General features: G+C 40.9%; 1 protein-coding gene across 2 annotated transcripts in view; it reads right to left on the reverse strand.

Moving 5' to 3' along the window:
* Nucleotides 1-2826: 2826 nt before the first annotated feature.
* COL2A1 (collagen type II alpha 1 chain) overlaps nucleotides 2827-25556 on the reverse strand; it is a 105099-nt gene continuing 82369 nt past the window's right edge. For both annotated transcript variants that reach the window (XM_060762957.2, XM_060762956.2), the window contains 13 exons: nucleotides 22637-22798; nucleotides 22413-22520; nucleotides 19590-19697; nucleotides 18496-18549; nucleotides 17122-17229; nucleotides 15419-15472; nucleotides 14229-14336; nucleotides 13449-13502; nucleotides 12193-12300; nucleotides 10922-11210; nucleotides 9365-9552; nucleotides 6341-6583; nucleotides 2827-4452 (listed from right to left, as the gene is read on the reverse strand). In XM_060762957.2, coding sequence (XP_060618940.2) covers nucleotides 4306-4452; nucleotides 6341-6583; nucleotides 9365-9552; nucleotides 10922-11210; nucleotides 12193-12300; nucleotides 13449-13502; nucleotides 14229-14336; nucleotides 15419-15472; nucleotides 17122-17229; nucleotides 18496-18549; nucleotides 19590-19697; nucleotides 22413-22520; nucleotides 22637-22798 — 1731 coding nt within the window. In that variant the 3' untranslated portion in view covers nucleotides 2827-4305. The remainder of the gene's footprint in view (nucleotides 4453-6340; nucleotides 6584-9364; nucleotides 9553-10921; nucleotides 11211-12192; nucleotides 12301-13448; nucleotides 13503-14228; nucleotides 14337-15418; nucleotides 15473-17121; nucleotides 17230-18495; nucleotides 18550-19589; nucleotides 19698-22412; nucleotides 22521-22636; nucleotides 22799-25556) is intronic.

Raw genomic sequence — 25556 nt, forward strand, 5'->3', positions numbered from 1 at the left:
AGCCAAGCTCGTCAACTTTCTAGATTTGAAGCATTGCAGTATTTTTTGAGGAGTAAAATTATTTGTGCAAAAATATTGGTTCAGCAGTTATGATCCCACTCTGGTGTCCTCCCAAAGGCCATGTTAATTGGGGCACTGGGAAATTACATCCGCAGTATGCTTTTATGTATGCAGACACTTCTCATCAAGGGGGAGAGAAAAAACTTGAAATTCTTTATTGTGGTATGTAAGAGTAACACAAGTGAAGAGTTATGTCCCTATTGATCATTGTGTTTTTCTGGAATTGAATGCTAACATTCTGTATTTGTTGTAAATACATTTTTTTCAAAAATGACTTGATAAAAAATGTTGATCTCAAAAATGTTTCCAGAGTTCAAATTTTGAATCCAGTTTGCAAGTCAACTAAGCCACAGTGTGTGCAACACAGCTGGCTGAGATGGCCTTCCCTTGGCCCTCTTGTTCTCAGGCAAGTGTGAAAAAGTGTGGACCACTTCTGTAATTACATGATCAGAACCCTTCTATTCATATGAGGCAAACCCTGGACCCAGTCCAGTCCTTCTGCTAAAATTATACCTTCAGCACTGTTCTCCGATGGAAAATTATTAGAAACTGTTAAGATCTCCACATTTTATTAGCCAAATCAGATTGTGAGAGAACATACTGCACATCTTAAAATTTAAGGTTTTATTCCAAAACTTTACACCAACACGGAAAAGCTACATGTTATAGCTATGTCATGTCATTTCTGATTTAAGTTCAGAAGGGGTTTGCTATTGCCTTCCGCTGAGGCTGAGAAAGTGTGACTTCCCTAAGATCATCCAGTGGGTTTTCATGGTAGGGATTTGATCCCTGGTCTCCAAAGTCATAGGCTGAGGCTCCAAATAATTCTACCATGCTGGCTCTCTTATTCCTAAGTCCTGCCAATTAATGTCCCTATCTATAACAAGAGTGGTCCATTCAACATTAGGTAATGTCTCATTTTCTTAGGTACCATATTATAGTAAAACAGTGCCCTCCTTTAATATTTAAAATGTCTAAGACTTTTATCTTTACTAGTTTACATTTTAACATTAAATTGTTCAGTGGTTCACATTTTGACATCATCAATGGCTTTTTAAACCTTTGATAAAGAATAAATGTGCACTAGAGCCAAAGATAAGAGTCCATGTATTCCAAAGGCACAAACCCCATCTGATCTTTTAGCAAAGCAGAGTTTGTCCTGGTTAGTACTTGGATGGGAGACCACTAAAAAATACCAGGTGCTATAGGCTACATTTCAGAAGGAGGAACTGGCAAAATCAAATCTTAGTATTTTTTTTACATGGAGTTCTCACAGGGCCCTTCCACACAGCCCTACATCCCAGATTATCAAGGCAGAAAATCCAACAATATCTGCTTTTAACTGGGATAATGTGGGATTTTCTGCCTTGATATTCTGGGATATAGGGCTGTGTGGAAAGGTCCTCAGATCACCAGGAGACTTGAAAGCATTTACGCAGACATTGATTATGTACGGCTAGGGAAAATAACATGAGCTGTTAACCGGAAATGTTTTTGTAAATGCTGTGCTACAGAAATCTTACATGTGTAACCACATGTAAATGACACTTAGGGCCCTTCCACATGGCCATAGGTAAAGGTAAACGTTCCCCCCTGACATTATGTCCAGTCGTGTCTGACTCTGGGGTGTGGTGCTCATCTCCATTTCTAAGCTGAAGAGCCAGCATTTCTAAGCCAACGAGCCATAGACACCTCCAAGGTCATGTGGCCAGTGTGACTGCATGGAGAGCTGTTATATGGCCACATGACCATATAACCCTGAATATCAAGGCAGAAAATCTCACAATATTTGCTTTGAACTGAGATATATGGCAATGTGGACTTGGGGCCCTTCCACACAGCCATATAACCCAGAATATCAAGGCAGAACATCTCAAAAAAATCTGCTTTGAACTGGGTTATCTGAGTCCGCACTGTCATATATTCCAGTTCAAAGCAGATAATGTGGGATTTCCTGCTTTGATATCCTGGCATATAGGGCTGTGTGGAAGGGCTCTGAGTCCTATTTAAGAAGGATGGTAGCCTTAAATTGGGATAAGCAGAGATCAGTCAGCTTGGAGCACTTTTACAGAATAGTTGTGTTATGGAGTAACATGCTTATCCCTCTCACTGAAATCAACATAATTTTAAAATGTTTGAGCTAGAGTGGATTGCACCTGGGTCTCGTTTCTGATGGGAAAATAGATAATTATGGGTTGTAGATATAGTAATTGTTGATAGAGTGAAAGAAGTCTGCCTCCAGTGTTAAGGTGATTTCACCTGTTTGGGGAAAAGATCCTTTTTCATTTCAGGTTGACAAAATATGAACCACTTTTTCCTTGGTAAAGTATAGGTAAAGATTTCCCCTGACAATTAAGTCTAGCTGAGGCCAACTCTGGGGGATGGTGCTCATCTCCATTTCTAAGCTGAAGAGCCAGCATTGTCTGTAGACACCTCCAAGGTCATGTGGCTGGCATGACTGCATGGAGCGCCTCTACCTGCTCAACTGAGTGAAACCTATTGATCTACTCACATTTGCATGTTTTCCAACTGCTAGGTTGTCAGAAACTGGGACTAACAAGTGGGTGCTCATCCCACACCCCGGATTTGAACTGCCAACCTTTTGGTCAGCAAGTGTAGCAGCTCAGTGGTTTAACCCGCTGCACCACCAGAGGACCATTTCCCCCCCCTAATTTTTTAAGAAATCTGATGATTTAGTTTTCCCTTAAAATGTTGTCCAAGGGAAGATAACTGTCCACCAACAAAATTAATACAGACAAAACAAAGTCAACAAAGATGTTTTTATTTGGAATAGGTAAAAAGCATTCTACCTTGAGTGCAGGGATGAAGGGTTCAGGGGAAGCAGAAATGAAGTAGAAAATGACTGATCTTGGGAATGGTTGGGAAAAAAGTGTGGAGGAAAGGGGAGCATGAGATCATGGGCTAGACTAAATTTTTACAAATGTTATTTTACATATTAAAAATAAGAGGTTGTTCTGTTTTCTAGGTAACAACAATCTGTTCTTCTTCTCACTCCGCACTTAACAACACTCTGCCTTCCTGCCTCTCTCCTTGGTTCACAAATTTCAAAAGTAAAAGAATAGAAATAAAAAAGCATGACGGAGGCTGGGTGGGGGGAGAGAGAAAAAGAGGGAAAAGGACGACAAGTGTTGTTTATTTAATTTACACCAAACTTGCTGTGTTGGCTCCAGAATTACAAAACAATTTATGCACTTCTTTTATTAAACTAGCAGAACTTTGTGTCAAAAGCGTACTTATTATGGTCACAGTTAGCCTAATAAAATTACATCACTTTTATATAAAATGTACAGCAATTAAAGTAACTTTGGAGATGCTTCTGAGGAAACTGGCCATCTCCCAAGTTTAAAACAGGAAGGGAGCTCAGGACAAGAAAACACAAATGTCTTAGCACCACTATGACTGCAGGAGGGCAATGTTTCTCCAACCTGTGTCTCAGCTCTTTTGTAAGTTTGGCAGTATAATTACAAATAGGAATTAATAGTCTTTGTCTTGGGTTTTTTTCTTTTTTGGTTTGGTTTTGGCGTTTTTGTTTTTTCTTTTAGTGTGAGGTAGCTTTAAAACCATGGAAGTTTGAAAGTTTACCCTATGACTTCATTGATGGGAGGGGAGAGAGAAGGAAGAGACGACAAAGGAGATGGGAGAAGACTCGGTAGAATTCAGTATGGTGGACAGAAGCAAAATAACAACAAACATCAGATCAACTTGTACTTTCCAACGAAGGTTTTTATATCAACTGATGTTAAAAAATACAGACTTGTTTTACAATAATAGCACCATCTTTAGTATTATACACAGTAATCTTGCTTGTGATACACACCCAGGCTGGGGAAGAATTGGCTACAACCTTGTATGTGGGACATCAACATTGTGGGGGGGAAGGAAGGGACCCTTCATGCATTCCAGTTAGCTTCCTACCTCCATCTGACCCAAGAAAGGCCTTACAGGAAGACAATAAATAAATAATATCATTATTTGTTGTTCCTTTTTTGTTCCTTCTGCTTGTTTTGCAGTCTGCCCGCATGATGGCGGCCTCAGATATTGAGAGAGAGAAAGAGAGAGACCAAAATGTAAGCGTTTTGGAAAAGGGACAGGATTTTTTTTCCGACTGTTCAGTGCAGAAAGTCCTACAAGTGATTGGGAAGTATGTGGGTCCTTGGGTTGGTTTCATATGGTACTGGACTGGTTTTTTAAAAAATAATTTTAATTATTTAAATTTTTGTTCTTTTACAAAAAGCACACGGGGCCAATGTCAACGCCGAATTCCTGATTAGCTCCACCAATGTCCATAGGTGCAATGTCAACGATGGGCAGGCGTGAGGTCTTCTGAGATCTGTATTCAATTATTGTCTTACCCCATTTGCCAGTGTGTTTCTGGAAGGAAAGCGGAAAACATATTTAAGTCCTACATAAGCCAGTTGAAATCAACTAATCAGATCAGGAAAAGAAACTGGAATACATCTGGAAAGCAATCAGATAAATGCTAAATGCATTAAAGAGTGTTGGACTATAGTGTCATTGCTTAAGTTTGGGTGGGAACTGTGTTTTAGATATTGGGGGAACACAGTTCTCAGCATTTCTTAAAATTGCAATGGTAGCTAAAGTTGTTGGGAGCACTAGTTGAACAACATCTGGAGAGCTGTGCAATACCCCCCCCCCCCCCCTTTTCTAAACAACAATTTTTGAGTTTGGCACAGCAAGGAAAATTCTGTTTAACGTTTGGAACATCTCTGTGTCACCTAGACTGAGGAGGATGGAGACATACTTGGAACATACTGCAGAATGAGACCCCACTTTACAAGGCTGACATAGGATTTTTGTGCGCTCTTGCCACCTCAACAGGAATACTCTCAATGGACCACTAAAGCTGTGGCTGCTCTACTATGGACTCTATACCAAAACTGATACTCAAAAGTGCTTTGCAATGCCCTTGTTTTTCTTTCATACAATTAATATTTAATTCTATTTTAATGTTTGTATACTTATAGGTTATAAATGGCATTGTATTGGTTTGACTGTAAGCCATTTTGAGTCTCTTTTTTAGAAAGAAAAAATGGTTTTAATAATAATAATAATAATAATAATAATAATAATAATTTATATAAATAAAAATGTAATGATCAGAACTCAAAAACCCCTGGACGAATTGGCACCAAATTTGGTAGCAAAACACATTCTAATCCAATCTATATCTTCCAAACAAAAAAATCTTTAAAAAAATGAAGGGGAAATGACTTTAATATTCCCCCCCCCCCAAAAAAAAACCTAACAGAGCATGCGCAAAAGGCCCTCTCCCCAGTGTGCGAGAAGACTTACGCACCAACCGTTCTGAGGGAAGAGGAGCCTCGCCATGGAGTGCCTTTATCAAGACCTCAAAACTCAGCCATTATCAAGACCTCAAAACTGAACTGCAAAGGCTCTGGCATAAACCAGTATAGGTGGTCCCAATGATTATTGGCGCACTGGGTGCCGTGCCAAAGATCTCGGTCGGCATTTGGAAACAATAAACATTGACAAAATGAGGAGGGCGACTAAAATGATCAAGGGTCTGGAGAACAAGCCCTATGAGGAGCGGCTTAAGGAGCTGGGCATGTTTAGCCTGAAGAAGAGAAGCCTGAAAGGAGATATGATAGCCATGTATAAATATGTGAGAGGAAGCCACAGGGAGGAGGGAGCAAGTTTGTTTTCTGCTTCCTTGGAGACTAGGACGCGGAACAATGGCTTCAAACTACAAGAGAGGAGATTCCATCTGAACACGAGGAAGAACTTCCTGACTGTGAGAGCCGTTCAGCAGTGGAACTCTCTGCCCCGGAGTGTGGTGGAGGCTCCTTCTTTGGAAGCTTTTAAACAGAGGCTGGATGGCCATCTGTCAGGGGTGATTTGAATGCAATATTCCTGCTTCTTAGCAGGGGGTTGGACTGGATGGCCCATGAGGTCTCTTCCAACTCTTTGATTCTATGATTCTATGAAAATCATAATCTGTCAACTGCAAAGGCTACCTTACTTCGATCTGTGCACATCATTCAAAAATACATCACACAGTCCTAGACGCTTGGGAAGTGTTTAACTTGTGATTTTTTAAATACAAAATCCAGCATATAGATCTCGTTTGCTGTGACATACTGTGCTTTTGTGTCAGTAATCTATATAATGATAGTGATAATAATACTAAGATGTCTCCCCATTTTAAGTTCTCCAGATACCCCAATTATGCTGGGCCTGTAGCAGAGGCAGCAAGCACCCCACTTCCCTATCTACTTACCGTGCAGCCATCCTGCAAGGCACTGTATGTAAACCTGCTGTTGCCCTCAGCTCTGATCTCCACATCATTGGATCCCTGGATCAGGAGAGCTTTCTTAAGGTTCCCAGAGGCCTCGTCCATGTAGGCAATGCTGTTCTTGCAGTGGTAGGTGAGGTTCTGTGAGCCTTCCGTTGACAAGAGGCGCAGGAAAGTCATCTGGATGTTGGCAGTGTTAGGAGCCAAGTTGTCATCTCCGTAGCTAAACTGAAAGGGAAGGAGGAGAGGCTGAAAGGCTCGTATAAAACAAAAGCAATGGGAGCAGAAAGCAAACATATTTTCCACAATGACAAAAGGGACTTAGAATAGGAGAAGGAAACCCAAATAAGGAGCTATCTGGCAGGATCTAAATGAGGTAAAATATAAACTGTTTTACTGAATATAGCTTGCTTTATGCTGTAAGCCGCTCTGAGTCCCCTTTGGGGCAAGAGGAGAGGGATATAAATATAGTAAATAAATACATAAACAAATGCTTCATTTTATGCATGTACTGCATTTATATCCCTCCTGCCTCAAGGTAGCACATATTTATTATACTTATTAGCATTTATTTATACAGCCCCATCAATGTATGTGGTGTTTAAAAAGGAAAACAGCCAAAAATGGCATGCAATCTTAAGAAATATGTGTATACACATACACACAATGGGAAAGAAGGAATAACACCATATAAAACTATATAACAATAAAACAATTTTAAAAATAGAATATCATATAAAGCAAACTCAACAAAACATGTAATTGGAATATACAAGTTTCTAAAACAATATTAAAATAAACTTCTTTGAAAATAAGCTTTTGATTGAGATATGAACTGTTTATTTTTAATATCAATCTGTAATTCTATATGCATGTTTGTATCTTTTTAGATTTCAAATTGTATTGTGTTGGTTTATGGTAAGCCACGTTGAGTCTTTCTTTCTTATAACAACAACAACAACAACAACAACAACAACAACATAATAATAATAATAATAATAAAAAACAAAGTATGGATTGTCAATGTTGCAATCCCAGGCGACAGCAGGATTGAAGAGAAACAACTGGAAAAGCTGACACGATATCCTATCCGAACGTATCTCGGCCTATCAGCCCACCAGGACCCTTAGATCTTCAGGAGAAGCCCTTCTCTCTATCCCACCTGCTTCACAGGTGCGGCTCGTGGGAACGAGAGATAGGGCCTTTTCTGCGGTGGCCCCCCGGCTTTGGAATGCCCTCCCTACTGAATTAAGATCAGCGACCTCGCTAATGGCATTTAGGAAAAAACTAAAAACCTGGATGTTTGAGCAAGTCTTCAATTGACCTTCGTCGTGATGTTCTATCTGACCATGGATTAGCAATCAAGACAACGAATTGGATGACGATTTTAACTATGAGATGTCCCGATCTGTATTGGTGGCCCAATACTGCGTATGTTTTTTGTATGTATTCTTAATTTTAATTTTTATATGCTCAAGTGAATTGTATTTTTTAACATTGTATATTTTAACATGTTGTAAACCGCAATGAGTCGCCGCACAGGCTGAGATATTAGCGGTATACAAGCATACCAAATAAATAAATAAATAAATAAATAAAGATCGAACTGCAAAGACTCTGGCACAAGGTGGTCCCAGTGGTGATTGGCATATTGGATGCAGTGCCTAAAGACCTTGGCGTGTACTTAAACACAATCGGCACTGATGAAATTACCATCTTCCAGCTGCAGAAGGCCACCTTACTGGGATCTGCACGCATCATTTGCCAATACATCACACAGTCCTAGACACTTGGGAAGTGTCTGATGTATGATCCAATACAACAGCCAGCAGAGTGTCTGCTGTAGACTCATCTTGTTGTGTTTCAAATAATAATAATAATAATAATAATAATAATAATAATAATAATATCAATGAAGGAGCAATCCACAAATTTCAGTGCAGCAATTCTAAGAGTATGGGAAAAGATGAAGCTGAGCCAAGGAAGAAGAAACCCCTGACTGGGCAGAAAGCTTAACGTTCTTACTATTCAGATCTCAAGAAGGCTGGTCAAAATAAACCAGGGCTGAAAGATGAGGTGAGTGGGGAGCTAGGTTGTGTCAGGATTTGAACATTAAAATAAGAAGCTTGTGATGACTCCACCTGCTTCTACATTACTAACTGATCCTGCTATTGTTTTCCTCATGAGATAGATGAGCCTGAATGATAGAGTGATACAAACATTCGTTTCTAAGCCGTAGACACCTCCAAGGTCATGTGGCCAGTATGACTGCATGGAGCATCGTTACCTTCCCTCTGGAGCAGTACCTATTTATCTATTCACATTTGCATGTTTTATAACTTCTAGGTTGGCGGAAGCTGGGGCTATCAATGGGAGTTCATTCCGCTCTGCAGATTTGAACCACTGACCTTTTGGTCAGCAAGTTCCACAGCTCAGTGGTTTAACTTGCTGTGCCACCATTGCTCCTTTGTAAGAGATACATACACATAAATTGTAATGTATGGGGATCCAACAAACCTGCTCCAGTTAATCAAGGTAAATCAAGCAGGTGAAATTAATTGGAAAGGATGACTATTAATAACTTAATGTGACACACAGCTCTGCTCTAAGGACTGTAGCTGCTTGTCTTGTGCATCAAAAAAGAATCTGGCTTAAGGATGTGAATTTGGGTCTTTGCAGTCTTATTCAATTACTCTGGCTACTGTAGGAGTAAAATTACTAAGCAGTAGAAAATGAGAGATTTGTTAGAACTAATTCTAGCTGGACCTTTAAAAAGGTGGCTCGGTGGCACATATTTCACTGCCCTTTCTTCTGAATGTACTGTCTCATCAGCACATTTCCAAGTTATGGATGGCAAACAACATGTATGGAAGCATTAGAAAACAAGCTTGATTGGTAGTAAAGGAAAGGGGATCCTGAAATAGTAGACCCACACACAACTGATGACACATTTGGTGCCCCATCCAAGACAAGCCAATCAGAAATTTGGTTCTGTCCAGGGCCACTTACGTGGAAACCTCCATTGATGGTCTCTCCGAACCAGACATGCTTCTTATCCTTGCTCTTGCTTGTCCACCAGTTCTTCTTGGGAATGCTGCTAGGCTTGGGATAGACACAAGTCTCTCCAGTCTCCATATTGCAGAAAACCTTGATGGCATCCAAAGTGCAGCCCTGGTTTGGATCAATCCAATAGTCACCTGCAAAATGGAGAAAGATGTAGTCAGAACAATGTTTCCTTAGACATACATTCATATGCTCCACTCATCACCCTTTTTCTGGGCGATATTAATGCTGCAAGGGCCACTTTTCTATTCTCTTGGGGCATAAGAAAGCTAAATAACGAATACCGCCACTAGAAGAATGAAGGGATTAAATAACCTGAAGACACTAGATAATATTTGATTTTTGAAGTTAAACAGATTCAGGCCTGCTTGGTATTTGGATGGGACATAGCAAAGAAATGCCAGCTACTGTAGGTTGAATTTCAGAGGAAGACAATGACAAACCACTCCTGAGTGGGTTCACTATAGGTCAATAGGTAACCTATTGATACAGACCATACACAAGGAGACTGGAACTAAAGACCAGAGTTGATTTGTCCCATCTATAGTAGAAACGTTCAATGAATGGGGACTTAATAATAATAATAATAATAATAATAATAATAATAATAATCTTTATTTATAACCCGCCACCATCTTCCCAAAGGGGACTCGGGGCAGCTAACATGAGGCCAGGCCCAAAATAATACAACCTAATAAGCACACAATAACAAAATACATCACAACAAAACATGAAATAGCAAATAAAACAATAAGTTCCATTCACTCACTGGGGTCTACCCTATTTGGGACTTTGTGTGTGTGTGTGTGTGTGTGTCAGGAGCAACTTGAGAAACTACAAGTCACTTCTGGTGTGAGAGAATTGGCCATCTGCAAGGACATTGTCCAGGGGATGCCCAGAAGTTTGATTTTTACCATCCTTGTGGGAGGCTTCTCTCATGTCTCCACATGGGGAGCTGGAGCTGACAGAGGGAGCTCAACTCACTCTCCCCGGATTCAAACCACTGACATGTTGGTCAGCAGTCCTGCTGGTACAAAGGTTTAACCCATTGCACCACTGGGGGCTGTTAATTGGGACTAACAATTGTTTTAAGGCTTGTAAGTACCAGATCATGAACGGAAAGTTTAAAACCAAAATAAATTAAAATAAAATAAGAATAAATAATAAACAGATAAATTATAAAAGCAGCAAATTATTCTGGACACTGTTTCAGTTGTTGCTTTTGATTTTTAAAGCAACAACTAAAAAGTGATAGTTGAAATGCCGTCTTCTGATTTTCATACTGTATTATTGCTCTGCAAACATATACCTTACTGACTGCCTGTGGATCAAAATATTTCAATAGAAGTGTTGACAAACTCTTGCCACAAGATCTAGCAAGCACATGCCTTGAGTGATGAAAGGCAGAGTCTTCTCTAGGCTCATTGTTATGCTTCTGAGCAGCAGAAAGCTGTGTGTATCCCCCCTTCAAAGCAGCCAGTATCAAGTCCCAGTAAAGCTCACCACTCTTCCATTCAGGGTGGCAGAGTTTCAGGTCACGGCAAGTACGAGCTGGATTTTTCCTGCTGCCTTCTGGACTTCGGATGCTTTCAATCTGGTTGTTGAGTGACTTCAGGGTAGCATCGACCTCAACATCATGCTGCCGCAAGTTTCCAGAAGACTGGTCGTCTCGCATGTAACGGAGAGGATCAGGCCCTTTCTCCCTCCCACCCAGGCCAGCAAAGGCTGACATGTCAATACCAGGACCAGGAGGGCCAGGAGGACCAGGAGGTCCAGGATTTCCAGGAGGACCCTGCAGGGTGGAAGGAAAGAGGACAGTCCTGTAGTGCTTGCCGTTGAACAAACAGTAACTCTCTCTATGTTGTTTCTACAAGGTTTTCCTATACCAAAAATATAAATATATGAAATATTTATGCATTTAAAATATTTAAATATAAAATATTTAACTGGAAATATCAGACATTGACTGAAGATCAGCATCTAGCTCACATCTCCATACATAGTAAACATAAAGGTTTCCCCTTGACATTAAGTCTAGTCGTGTCCAACTTGGGGGAGGGGTGCTCATCTTCCTTTCTAAGCCAAAGAGCTGGCATTGTCCATAGACGCCTTTAAGGTCATGTGGCCAGCATGACTGCAAGGAGTGCCATTACCTTCCCGCCAAAGCAATACCTATTGATTTACTCACATTTGCATGTTTTTGAACTGCTAGGTTGGCAGGAGCTCACCCCTCTCCCTGGATTCGAACCTCCAACCTTTCGGTCAGCAAGTCCAGCAGCAGTGGTTTAACCTACTGCGCCACCAGGGTTTTACATCAAAAGGAAATAAAATTGAGTTTTCCAATGTCTTTATTAGGCAAGAGGTTGCTGTGATATTAGATTGTAAGGGAGCCAGGGAAATAACTAGCGTGTAGAACAGATGCCAATACTCACTGGGCACTCCCAATGCCTTCCTGGATACTTGCTAAAGAGTGTTGGTGTACCTTGGTAGGGACCGAGGTACTTTAGGACACCAACTGTGCCGATAATGGATCTTCACTATTCATTATAGATCTAAGTATGCACAAAATTGTGCAATGTAATAACGATATAGAATCACCATACTTAAAATGGACCAAGACACAGTCCTGATAACTTAGAAAAGCTCTGCCTTTTCTCAGCAGGAAGAGGGTTTAAGCTGTCCTCAAAGAATGAAAACGCAGGGTAACTGTGACTATTTTCACCTTGGATATGATGTATCATACTTTACATTTAGACCTTTCTCTGGCTACTTACAGCTGGGCCAGTTTCACCACTACGACCACGTGGACCAGGAGGACCAATTGGACCAGGCATGCCATTGGAACCATCTTTGCCAGAGGGGCCAACAGGGCCTGGGGGACCCTAGAAGAGAAGCAGAAGGGATACATTAGAACCAAACTGCACCTGAAGACAGGTGTGTGCTCTTGACAGTACCATTGAATATCTGGTATTTTCCAAGATTACCTCCATAATAATGGAATCCAGTACTCAATATACCTGAATGCTTTTGGGGAGGAGGGACTGGTGAATGTAATCTACAGAGAACAATCTACAGAGAGCAACTCTCGGCAATTAGCCAAGTGGGAACTATGAACATAATGGCATTTCTAACATTATCCACTGGGTATCCTTCCACCACACCACAAAACATATACGCACAATGTCTTTGGGGATCAGCCAAACTTATTCTCTCACTCTCACTACAATTTCTTGGTTGCTCCTTAAAGTGTTACAACACCATTTGTTAAATGTGGAGAGATGCTCTTGTCTTTCATTAGGATATCTCCTTCCAATGTAAGTATTTTTTCCAAAACCTATTGGCAGCAAAAATTCTGTGCCAAACAATCCTTAATTCATTCTGGTTTGCTGTGAGTTTTCTGAGCTGCATGGCCATGTTCCAGAAGCATTCTCTCCTGACGTTTCACCCACATCTATGGCAGGCATCCTCAGAGGTTGTGAGGTTTGTTGGAAACTAGGTAAAATGGGGTTATATATCTGTGGAAAGTCCAGGGTGGGAGAAAGAACTCTTGTCTGCTTGAGGCAAGTGTGAATGTTGTAACTGGCTAGCTTGATTAGCATTTAATGGCCTTGTAGCTTCTAAGCCTGGCTGGTTGCTGCCTGGGGGAATCCATTGTTAAAAGGTGTTAGCTGGCCCTGATTTATTCTTGTCTGGAATTCCCCTGTTGCTCTTTATTTTACTGTCCTAATTTTAGAGTTTTTAAATACTGGTAGCCAGATTTTTTTTCATTTTCATGGTTTTCTTCTTTCTATTGAGGTTGTCCACATGCTTGTGGATTTCAATGGCTTCTCTGTGTAGTCTGACATGGTGGTTGTTAGAGTGGTCTAGCATTTCTATGTTCTCGAATAATAATAATCCTGAATTCTGTCATCTGAAAAAAATAAACCCCCCAATTTGCTGGACGTTAGGTTATGCAGTAGATCCAAATACCTGTAATGTTGTAATAATCCCTGTACGGGTAAGGAAATGGGGTTTCAAAAAGCGGACTTACCCTGGGTCCGGAGGGACCACCAGGACCACTTGCTCCTTGATCTCCAGAAGGACCCTGAGGAAGAGAGGAGAAACAGCACACGGTGTAAACCTCAACCTTTCAAGTATATCTCTGCAAAAGTCTCCTCCCAACACAATGCACATCTTGTTTATAGAAATAGCTTCGAAAATACATAATTATCACACTCGTTTTCTCCATTTCACCTGGGATGTGTGTGTGTTAATAAACCTGGTTTATGACCTGGTTTTGCACATCTGCCATAGAGAGATTAATATAGGACAACTGGTAGCACTGTTGAGTCCCGCTATCATTCTGTATGATTACAAGTACCATGGAGAACATATCCTAGCCTAGTGTAGCTGGAGAAGTCAGGCAGCGATGCACAAATTGCCTCCTTGAAAAACTTGCCCACCCACATGCTTTCATTGAGACATCACTATTAAGTTTCCAAAGGTCCTCAGATTTTCCTGGAACCGTTGAAATCACTAGTCTTCCTAGGCGTGAACATACAAAGTCTTAGTAGAGAGAAAGAGAGCTAGAAAAAGTTCCTTTTGGGGATAACAACATCCAGAATCCCCCAAGTGCTGGGAGATTCTGGTGCTATAGTCCAAAAATTAACATTCCCCAAGTTTTGAAATAGTTATTTTCTGCACTAAGAATCCATTTTTTAATTCCTACTACTGCAGGTAGGGACAAAATTGGGACTTCCCTACAGGCCACAGCAAACTTAGAAAGGCAGTGGCTAGATTCTGCCCTGGCATGTGTTGAATGAAAACTTACAGGAGGTCCAGGAAGACCCTGAAGACCAGTGAATCCTCTGTGTCCCTTCAGACCGCGCTCTCCTGCCTCGCCAGCTTCGCCCTTGTCACCACGAGGACCTTGTGGACCCTAAAGAGAGAGAGAGAGAGAGAGAGAGCAGAAAGTGCAGTCAGAGCAATAGGCATAGGTGCAAAGTTTGGCACACAAAGTCGAACATGATATCTTGGAGCTTTTGTCCCAAACATGTGGTGCCTGCATATCTCAACTCTTATGAGTTATTTTTGTTGTTTTGTTGTTGTTATGTTTTATGATGTATTTGGGCTCGGCCTCTTGTAAGCCGCACCGAGTCCTGCGGGAGATGGTAGCAGGGTATAAATAAAGGTTTATTATTATTATTATTATTATTATTATTATTAACTCTGCCTAAACAGCTATTGGCATAACCAGACAGGAAAGCCCAGCTTATACTCACTTCTGATTGGGCTTCATGTCTACATACTGATGTCACAAAGGGACTGATGTAACAAAGACATCCTGTGCCTCAAACAACTTCAGACAAGTAATAGGCTGCTATCACTCATCTGCCCTGATGTCTTTCCAGCGCTGGGGGAAAGACAGACCACTAGAGATGGAGAACTTTTCATTCTACATTCCAGCTTCCATGAGGTGAGTAAAGCTGAAGCAAACGAAGTGTACTGGAGCACACTCAGAATGGAATTTAGTAGGATGCTTCTGCATTTGCAGAGTGGGAGCACAATGAAATCCTTTTGGGAACCTAAGCCTTTGTAAGTGGACTTATGTCTGTGAGAAGTGCAATTGGGCAGTTGCATAATATCCATATTGTCTGTATCCAGTAAAGGCCTCCTATTATGCTACTACATAGGGACGTGGCGAAATGACCGATGTGTATCAGAACTGATGCACAATGGGACCAATGCACAATATCCCGTTGTGCCTTAGAACACTAATTAGGGAATTCTGATTGCTGGAGCATCAAGGCACTCTTGCCAGTGTCCTGTTATATCTCTTCACAATCCATTAACAATGTTTCTTAGTGCCACTGCTATGTAGCTTAGTAAAGATGACACAGACTATAATTTAGGATTCCACCCTTGGTTCCTATCTTGGTGACAATCAGGTACAAAGGGAACTGTTCATAACATATTCAGGACTCCAGGAAAAATAAGGTGAAGCAAAAGAAAAATACTCACAGGCATGCCACGTGCCCCTGCAGGACCAGGTGGACCCAATGGACCTTGAGCACCCTAGGAAAACAGAAATGCAGGTTATGGACTCGCCATGGGATCAAAGGCTTTGGTCCTCAGAACTGATCAACACAATTGGGAGACATCAATTTCATTACACAAAATTTTCACCTGCAAGGACTAAGCCCAGCCACACAGTAGTGTAAGGGATGGATGGATAACATTCGGCAACAATCTGATGCTGTTCAGACATAATACAATACTGACTCAAAATACATGTTGCCACTGAATTTCCATTTTCACTGGAGACTATCCTAACTGGGAAATCCTGGAAGAGTGACATATTTTAGAGAAAGAAAATGTAGCTATGCCAAAGAAAGAAATCACATTTAAAGAATTCAAAGGTAGCTCAAGAGATGGAGGAAGGGGAGAAGAAAGAAAAAGGAGTGAAGGAAGAGAGAGAAAATTCGAAAAATATGGCAAAGAAAGAGAGAAGAAGGAAGAAATGAAGGAAGAGAGAGGAAGGAAGAGAGGGGAAAAAGAAAGGAAAGAATGAAGATGACCAATTGTGTGTGAGGGAAAGCAATGGAAGAAGAAAGAAAGAAAGAAAGAAAGAAAGAGAGGGTGAGAAGGTGTATGAGAGAAACAGAGGAAGGAAAGAAAGAGTCACAAAGAGAGTCTGCCCAAAGAGAGTTGACTAAACATTGCTATAGAGATATTGTGAGATAAAGTGGAGGCGGAGGGGGGGGGATGCCAGCTATATATGTTAGTAGCCACTAATTTAGCAAGATCTAATGGAAACAAAGAGGGAGAACAAGAAGTGACGACAGGAATGGAACAACGGAAAATGATACTGGATTGTGGTTTAGATGATGAGACGACGTGGAATGGCTTTTGTAGTATTGATGATGTTTTTTGATGATGATGTTTTTGGTTAATGCTGGACTGATTATTTTAGATTGTGTCTTGAATTTTGAACCTTGTTCTTTCTATGTTGTACACTGCTGTGAGTCGCCCCCGGGCTGATAAGCAAAGTAAATAAGAATACTAAATTATTTATTTATTTATTATTTGCATTTGTTAACCGCCACTCTCAGCCCGGAGGCGACTCGTGGCGGTGTACAGAACATAGAACATAAAGACAACAGTTACAGTAATCAGGAACATAACACACATCTTACTAACACACAACTAATTAAACTAAAAATCCGCTTCGTCTTGTTTGGGTCATAATCCATCTCGTCGTCATAGTCATAAATTAAATCTCTTTGTTTAGTGTACTTAAAGGAGAGTGATAAAATTCAGTTTTCCTTTCTCAGACAGTATTTGTAATTAACCAGTCAAGAAATGAGAAATTTGTTTAACATGTAACTGGGAAATATATATGTGCATGGATCCAGGAAAACTGGGATGTGGCTGTTCATGCAAACATCAAGTGCTCAAAGAAATACTGCAGGGAGATTGAAGAATTAGAACAGTTTTCTAGAAGCAAGAACTTCCTTTCTTTGTGATATCATTAAAAGGGACTGCAGAATTAGAAATAAGCACATGAAATTTACAGGCACAGCAAATATCAAAATATTTGATTAATACTTGCAAACAGATGAAGGGAAAGGTGAGATGTTATAGGTTAGAACAAGTGTGTTTTCTTCACTTAAACCACTGACCACTTCAGTTAATGCCATTTCACATGGTTATTGGGCACTTACTGATTCGCCTCGGTCTCCTTGTTTGCCAGTTGGACCAACAGGGCCCGGAGAGCCAGGTGGGCCAGGAGCACCAGGGCCACCAGCAGGACCAGTCTCACCACGATCACCCTGTCAGGGGACAAAGTAGAAAGGTTACACCTCATGTATGCAAAGGAAAAACTGAGGGACAATAAACAAATACCGTCAACTCTCCACACCTACAGTTTGACGTTTATGGATTTGATTTAGAATATTTTCTTTAGGAATCTTGAAGTCATTTAGTGTGACTCAATAGTCAACTTCCCCTAGTTGGAGGACTTAAGAGATTTCTAGAGGGAACATCCCTGCAGGAATCTCTAGGTCATCCAGTTCAATGATGTGTTCAGCTTCCAGTCGAGATTGAGCGCAGAGTAGGGCTGGAAGACCTATAACTCAGGCCTGTAGCCGGGGGGGGGGGGGGGGGGGTAGGGGTTCAATTTTTCAGGTTAAAAAAACTAATTTTTTTTGCTATTTTTGGCTTTACTAACCTTGCATACCTTGTATCTTATACCTTTTATGGAGTAATAAGAGTCTTAAGACTGTATTAAAAATGTTGTTGTGTTATCGAACTACTCTTCATGATTTGCTAAAAGACTTTCAAACCCTCCCCCCATTTTTTTCTGGCTACGGCCCTGCTATAACTTCCTAGACAAATCTTCTTTATTTGGGTTTTTTCTCCTGGTCTGCTAACCCCAGAAAAGGTAAAGGACAGACTGTATATCTCCCACAACCACTGATGCTCACTTGTTTGGTTTCATGGTATGAGGTAAAAAAGCCAAATACGGAGGCTGAAGAATAATATTTTAAAAAGCTTTACTCTTATATATGGACAACAGAATGTCAGAGGGTGAAGGGAAACTTAACTTCTCTCTCTCTCTCTCTCTCTCTCTTGTAGACCTTGGCATCCTGCCTAGCTCTTAGGACCCTTAAAAAGTTCATTTTGTGAGCAATATATTGTAAGTAAATGGTAGTGTACCCTGGCTGAATAGTAAACAGTTTATTTTGCAGTATATTGTCACATAGTTCAGGCTTCATTTAAAAAAATAGGCAGTGTTGTAGAAGAGATGCATGACAAATTGTTGGTTTGAAGACCTGGGAAGCTGGACAGGGAGAAGAAGCAATGCAGAGGGACAGGCATCCAGCCCTCCTCATATGGTCCCTGCACTGAGATTCCAGCCTGATTGCTGTGTGATATCCACACAGAGGTCACTTTTTAGAAGACAGTGAAGAGCTGACATCCATGTTTTGAAAGTGACTTTCCAGGTATGAGGGCAATGGGTAAGGTGAATGGCACAGTTCCTGAACTAGGTATCTCCCAACAGCAGCAGCTAATGTCCCTTTGAAGTTGACACTTACCTTCACTCCAGCAGAACCATCTCTTCCAGGGGGACCATCTGCACCAGGATTGCCCTGAGAATGAGAAGAATGGGAGATGGTTATTTCTTTGCAGCCAAAGAAGAAGTGGATGTTTTGGGAAAAGCATGGTGAATGGGTTGGGCAAACCTCAAAACATTCCCAACTTAGAGTCCCGTCCCCCTATCAGCTGCCCCTCATGAAACACCTTAGCATTCTTCTTTATCCTTCCCCAAATACCATCTTATGTACCCCAAATTGCTCTCTAATTTTACAGGATTTTTTTTTCAAACCGTGACAACAGGTTTGATAGAGCTGGTCCAGATGAGCAGTGTGTATGTGTATACACACATACACACATCTTCTGTGCACTTGAGTAAATGGGTTGCTTATCCACAATACATCTTTTCAGATTATAAGGCGATACACAACTTATTGTCATTTTACTGCAATAGGCTAATATGGCAAACTCTTCACAACAAGTGGTGCAATGGGTTAAACCCTTGTGCTGTTGAACAGCTGACCTGATGGTTAGCTGAACTGCTGGCCTGTTTGATCTGCGAGACGGGGTAAACTGTCAACTCTAGTTCCTGCCAACCTAGCAGTTCGAACACATGCAATGTAAGTAGATAAATAGGTACCACTTTGTTGGGAAAAAGGCAAAGCAATCTTGCCAGCCACATAAGCAGGAGATTATGGTGATTATGGTGCTTTTCCTCCTCGGCTTGAAAATGGGGGAAAAGCACCTCTCCAGAGCCAGAGATGAGCACCACTTCTAGAAGCCGGAAATGAAAAGAGAAGCTTTTACCTTTGTTTGTGTTTGTGTGTTTCATTGTATATGATTGTAAGGGCATTGAATGTTTGCCTATGTAGATACTAGAATCCACTCGGAGTTAGATGTAAATAAAGTGTACTATTATTCATTTAGGTTTATTCCATTTTGGGACATCAGAATTGGAAATACTATATTGTGTGTGTATGAACTTCAGATACAGATAGTTAGGCAGCAGATGGAAAGCAGACATTACTTTCAATAGCAGTTTCCCTCTCTCCACTTATTTTTCCATGACCACATCTAATAGGCTGGTGATGCTCACCTCACGCCCAGGTTCACCAGAGGGACCAGTCAGACCAGGGGGACCAACGGGGCCAGGGGGACCTCTGTCACCAGGACCGCCAGAAGCTCCTTGTTTGCCGGGCTCACCCTGGAGGATAAGAACATTTCAGCTCAGGTAAGAAAGGGACCTTTGACACAAAATAAAGCCGTCAAATTCACTTTCACTCAGTTTCACATCTTCCCACTGTTAATCTCGTTCCATTCTATTCCACATCTGACAGCACTTTCCTCCATTCATATAAAAAAATCATTTTTGTATTCATACACCTATTTTTCAAAATGTACACGTTTTTATCCAATAAATTCTCAGTTAACTCTAGAGATTGGTAGGTGCTATATAAATGTACTTTTGGCTACTTGAGAGTTACTATTCAAAAGAAGACTTAAAAAAATATTATACCCCATACTATACCATGCCATAAACATTGTATTGTCTTGATATAAATATTGATATATAGTCATTAAAAGCCAATTGACAAAGACAAAACTTAATGTAATACAGTTTTACTGTATTATTTGTTTGTTTGTTTGTTTGTTTACTGTATTTGTATACTGCCCTTCTGAGACCGCAGGTGACTCAAGGCAGTATTATAAATAGAGCTTTGTGACAGCAGTATGCAATTTTAGTTAATTTTTTGACTGTTGCTTGAGAGTTCTGGTTGCTCAAATCCTGGTTAACTGAGAGTCTACTGTAGACAGTTTTTCAAGATTATGCACTTTTCAAGTAATTTTTCCATTGAAGAAAGCCTTTTTGTACATTTTCATGCATAAAACCATATTTTACAACACAATAGTAGCACTCCCCCCTACTTTTCAAAAAAGAGGGTGCGACTATTTTGTGGTGAAAATTTGGAGACCTAAGGGGCCTCCCACTCCCAGCAGCCAAGGGAGACCCATAGGACTGCCCTGCTAGCACATGTAGGCAAACAAGGCCTATGGGGCCTCCCTTGGCTGCTGGCAGTCAAAGAACACACTACAGCTCTCCTTGGCAGGAATGTAGGAAGGTGAATGCTCACTTGAACACACACCTGCCGGCCATAGCCAGTAGCCAAGGGAAGCCTCCTAACTTTCACAACTTTATCCAAGGTCACCTGATGGGTTTACATAGCTGAGTGGGTACTCAAACCCTGATCTCTAGAGTCAAAGTCAATACTCAAAAATCACTATACCATGCTGGCTCTCTTTCGTACCTTATTTATTTATTTATTTATTTATTTATTTTTACTGTATTTGTCTACCGCCTTTCTCAGCCAATCGGTGACTCAAGGCGGTTTCCAACAAATCAGCACATACAAAACATAATACAGATTAAAACATTAAACAATATAAAACACCACAAAAGCAATAAAAACCCTTCTGCATCAGACATTTCCACTATCTCTTTGATGATGTACTGTCAAATGATCTGGGTCCTGATAGACACAAGCAAGGGACTTTGCCCACTTCAGATGTATGTCTTGAATATTTTTCTCATTTTTCCAATTTGTCAACTGGCCATTTATAGATTAATCCTCCTTTTAAAACAGCATCCCTTGTTTTGTGTAGGGGATGGTATGTTTGCAAATCCCAAAAGGCAAGGAGAAGAATCAAGCCTCTCCTTCATGGCATTTGCCTGACCAAACCCAGATTTTCCCAACCTCTTCCAATCTTCTTCTATGGACATTTTGTCTTATTTAGACTGCAAGCCTCAGAACAAATCCCATTATGTGGAATGTGGCAAACATAGGTTTGACAACCTTTGTATCCTTGTGCATTAGGGATACTGGCCAGGTTGGATCACACTGGATCATATGGAAAAGATCATTGGCCCTTGACAACATAGGGGATTTTAGGATTCATACTGGACAGAGCTAGAATAGATCTCAAGGGAAGATTATTCATTCCTGCAAATGACCATCCAATTTTTGTGGCTTTTGTTCCTATTGCTTCTTGTTTGGGGGATGGAGGGAGGTAGGATTTGAGTTTGCAACCTACATGAACACTCTCGTCTTAACATCACAAACAAGATGCAGCTCTGCAGATTAGTAAATCTGATAAAATCATTCTTTTTCTTCTACATTACTTTTCCCCTTATCATCTTTGCCTGACGAAGAAGCTAGTGAGCTTCAAAAGCTAGCACAATGGTGGGTGTTTCATGGTGAACACAGCTAGCTCTGCATTTTTATATGGTGGACACACACTTTCCTGATGCTTTGAACACAAATGGAAGAAAAGTAAATCAAACGTGCCAAGCATCCTGCAAAGTGAGACATTTCTGAGAGGGCCTTTTTGGTGGTGGCACTCTGGTTGCAAAATTCCCTGCACTTGGAAGCCTGATTGGCATTAGAAGAAAAGTAAATCAAACGTGCCAAGCATCCTGCAAAGTGAGACATTTCTGAGAGGGCCTTTTTGGTGGTGGCACTCTGGTTGCAAAATTCCCTGCACTTGGAAGCCTGATTGGCATTATTAACATTTATTAAGGTACCAAATTAAAAGTATGGCTTTTGGCTGAAGGCTTCAGGTCAAAGAGATTTTATCTAGGCTGCAAGATCATTTTACCCAGTTTTAAATGTCTTTTTTAAACTGAGAAACTATTTCATAAATTTTAAACATGTGAAACCTTTGTAATTATGTACTGTTTTAAACCGATTTCATTGTAAAGCACCACCCTGGGATCTTCAAATAAAGGGTTGGATATAAATATTTCAATTGCGCTCTCGATCAATCAAGCTTAAAAACCTGAAAGGGAACTAGTTTATGTAGTTGGCAATAAGATTCCCCTGACTTTAGCACTTCCCTGTTTTTAATGCCATAAATCACTTACAGAAGGACCAGGAAGTCCAGGGAAGCCTCTCTCACCACGCTGGCCAGGGAGACCCACAATGCCTCTTTGACCAGCCAAACCTTGAGGTCCAGGTGGGCCATCAGCACCCTGCATAGGAACAAAAGGCAGAGATAAGAGTTCATTCACGCACAAAAAAAATTTGCAGTGGGGAGATCAATTGTGTTTGCAAAAATCAAGACACAAAAGATCAGGTGAGTACTCACAGGAGGGCCATCTTCGCCAGAGTCTCCCTTCTCGCCTGGGGCACCAGCAGGGCCTTGCAAACCAGGATCACCAGCACGACCAGTTGGGCCTGCATCACCACGAGCACCTTTGGGGCCATCTTTCCCAGAAGGACCTGGTGGGCCAGCGGCTCCAGGATTACCCTGGATGGAAAAGGTATGGAACAGGTAGAAGACAAAGAATGAGATGAGCTCACTTTGGTCTGAAGACAAAAAGAATGCATCATAACTTGGGGAACACAAAGAACCCAAAAGATCTCCAAAGACTGATCCTCAAGACAGAAATAGTATGTTAATACCATCAGCAGACCACACATCCAGTAACATGATGATATAGCTTGTGTAGAAAATAACTGGGTAGGTATACATGGCATGAGAGATCAACTCAGTTACAATGTGAATTTGTGTCAACTTTAAAAAACTTAAACCCACTTGATATTTCCTAAAAGTTAAAAACTTCCCAGAGGATATAATGTTGGGGATATTTCTCTTCCCTAAAGTTTCTATTTTTAAGAGGAATTACAGACTACAAACACTATTAAATCCAATGTCTTGGGTCATCAATGGAGAGACTGAGCATCAACTGGGCAAAAAGGGTCTGTCTGGATGTTCTCAACTAAGAGCCTTATAGTGGTCAGATGCAAAGGTGGTCCAAATTCCTGCACAACTGTGTCAAAAAAATGAGAATTATAGCTAATGTGGCCTCATAAATGCACAAGACGCAAAATCCCTATTTTTTCTGGATCTTATCACCCAAGGCTGCATCCCTGATGGGGATCCAGAACTGCTGCAGTCAAAAACTCCTCCGGGTCCCAGGCAAGGAGAAAGCAAAATCCTGCCCCTTTACCGTACTAGCCTCCATATTAAAGGCTGAGAAAGAAGATGTTAAATGCCTCTTGTAAATTTTCAAGTTCGAAAGCCCTCTCAAACCCAGCTGCCTATTCATCAAATAGCATTCCAATGATTTACAGTTGGATGGCTCTCAAATGGGACAGACACACATACACCAAAATCTCTTTGCTGTAACCAATGCTATAGGGCAGTGGTTCTCAACCTGTGAGTCCCCAGATGTTTTGGTCTACAACTCCCAGAAATCCCAGCTAGTTTACCAGCTGTTAGGATTTGAAGGCCAAAACATCTGGGGACCCATGGATTGCGAACTACTGCTATAAGGGATCAGAAAGGTCAGAGTGAGTTAACTACTTCCATATTTTACCTGGACCATCAAAGGTATTGCATTATGCCAAGGATCAAACTAATCTGCAATATGCTTAATCCACCACTTTTAAAACTTCTGGTGAAAATGAGGCTAAAATGCTTTTCACTATTCAGCGTTTTGGGGCAGGACATAAAGTTATATCCTGCCTATATCCAAAAAACACATCTCTCTATACTTTCTCTGGCTTTTGTATATAGAGATGATGAATAGAGAAAAGTCCTAGCAGAAACTCTACTGATTAGTGTCCTTGATGAACTTAAATATCTTCAGGTATTTCAAAGGCCAGGGCAGGGAAGGGAGCAACTCTTCCCACAAACAACACTTCATAATCAGGGAGGAGAAACTATTTGAATGCTCTCTGCTGTCTGAAATTAGTCGGGGACCTCAAGGAAGTGCTCTGATTCTTGCACATCACGTGTAAGGCCTCCCAGGCTTTCTCACCTGCCTTGTTTCATCACCTTTTCTGAATAAACCAGTCTTGTATTAATTGTTGCTGCTCCTTTTGATCCTATCTTGGCTGGCTATTTGCTGTATTGTTTTAAAACACTTGTGTTGGTTTCAGATTGGGTACAGCTTTTATATCTTCAAATATAATTCTAGATCTAATGGTCATGATATATAGTGCCAAACAAATGAATCAATATAATCTGAATTTTTCTTGTGACCTAAGTAAATAACACTCCACATAAGCAGGTAAAGGATTTCAGCCTCATTTTCTCATCTTCTGTCACCACTAGATCCCTTTGGCTTTGGGTGGTATCAAGCATCCAATGCTGGTGTCTACGGATTTAGGTCAGTATTTCACATCCTGGTCCCTCTGGGTGTATTAGAGACTATGATGGCCTTCATTTATATGTATGCTAGCTTGAGTTGATGGAGGTTAAAGTTCATTTGCATGTCCATTTGGGGGCACTATGATGAAAAAACTTGACTAGGGAGTTTCCTTCTCTTCTCCTTATTGCCTTTATTGTTGTGAAGATGATTCATCCCAATACAATTTTGTTGTTGTTTATTCATTCAGTCGTTTCCAACTCATCATGACTTCATGGACCAGTCCACGCCAGAGCTCCCTGTCAGCTGTCACCACCCCCAGCTCCTTCAAGGTCAGTCCAGTCACTTCAAATATACCATCCATCCATCTTGCCTTTGGTCGGCCCCTCTTCCTTTTTCCTTCCATTTTCCCCAGCATAATTGTCTTCTTTAAGCTTTCCTTTCTTCTTATGATGTGGCCAAAGTACTTCATCTTGGCCTCTACTATTCTTCCCTCCAATGAGCAATTGGGCTTTATTTCTTGAAGTATGGACTGGTTGGATCCTCTAGCGGTCCAAGGCACTCTCAGAACTTTCCTCCAACACCACAGTTCAAAAGCATCTATCTTCCTTCGCTCAGCCTTCCCTATGGTCCAGCTCTCACATCCATAGGTTACTACGGGGAATACCATTGCTTTGTCTATGCGGATCTTTGTTGCCAGTGTGATGTCTCTACTCTTCACTATTTTATCAAGATTTGTCATTGCTCTCCTCCCAAGAACCCAATACAATTACCCAATACAATTACCAATTTTTTATCCCCCAAAATGGGGAGAAAATCAGAATCCACAAAGAGCGAGTCCACTCATTCCTTACTTTGTTTTGTACCCTTAATTACATGCTTCAAGCCTTTAACCCACTGTTATCTAATAAG

The sequence above is a fragment of the Anolis sagrei genome, chromosome 2 (assembly GCF_037176765.1).
Source record: "Anolis sagrei isolate rAnoSag1 chromosome 2, rAnoSag1.mat, whole genome shotgun sequence".
Lineage (NCBI taxonomy): Eukaryota > Metazoa > Chordata > Lepidosauria > Squamata > Dactyloidae > Anolis > Anolis sagrei.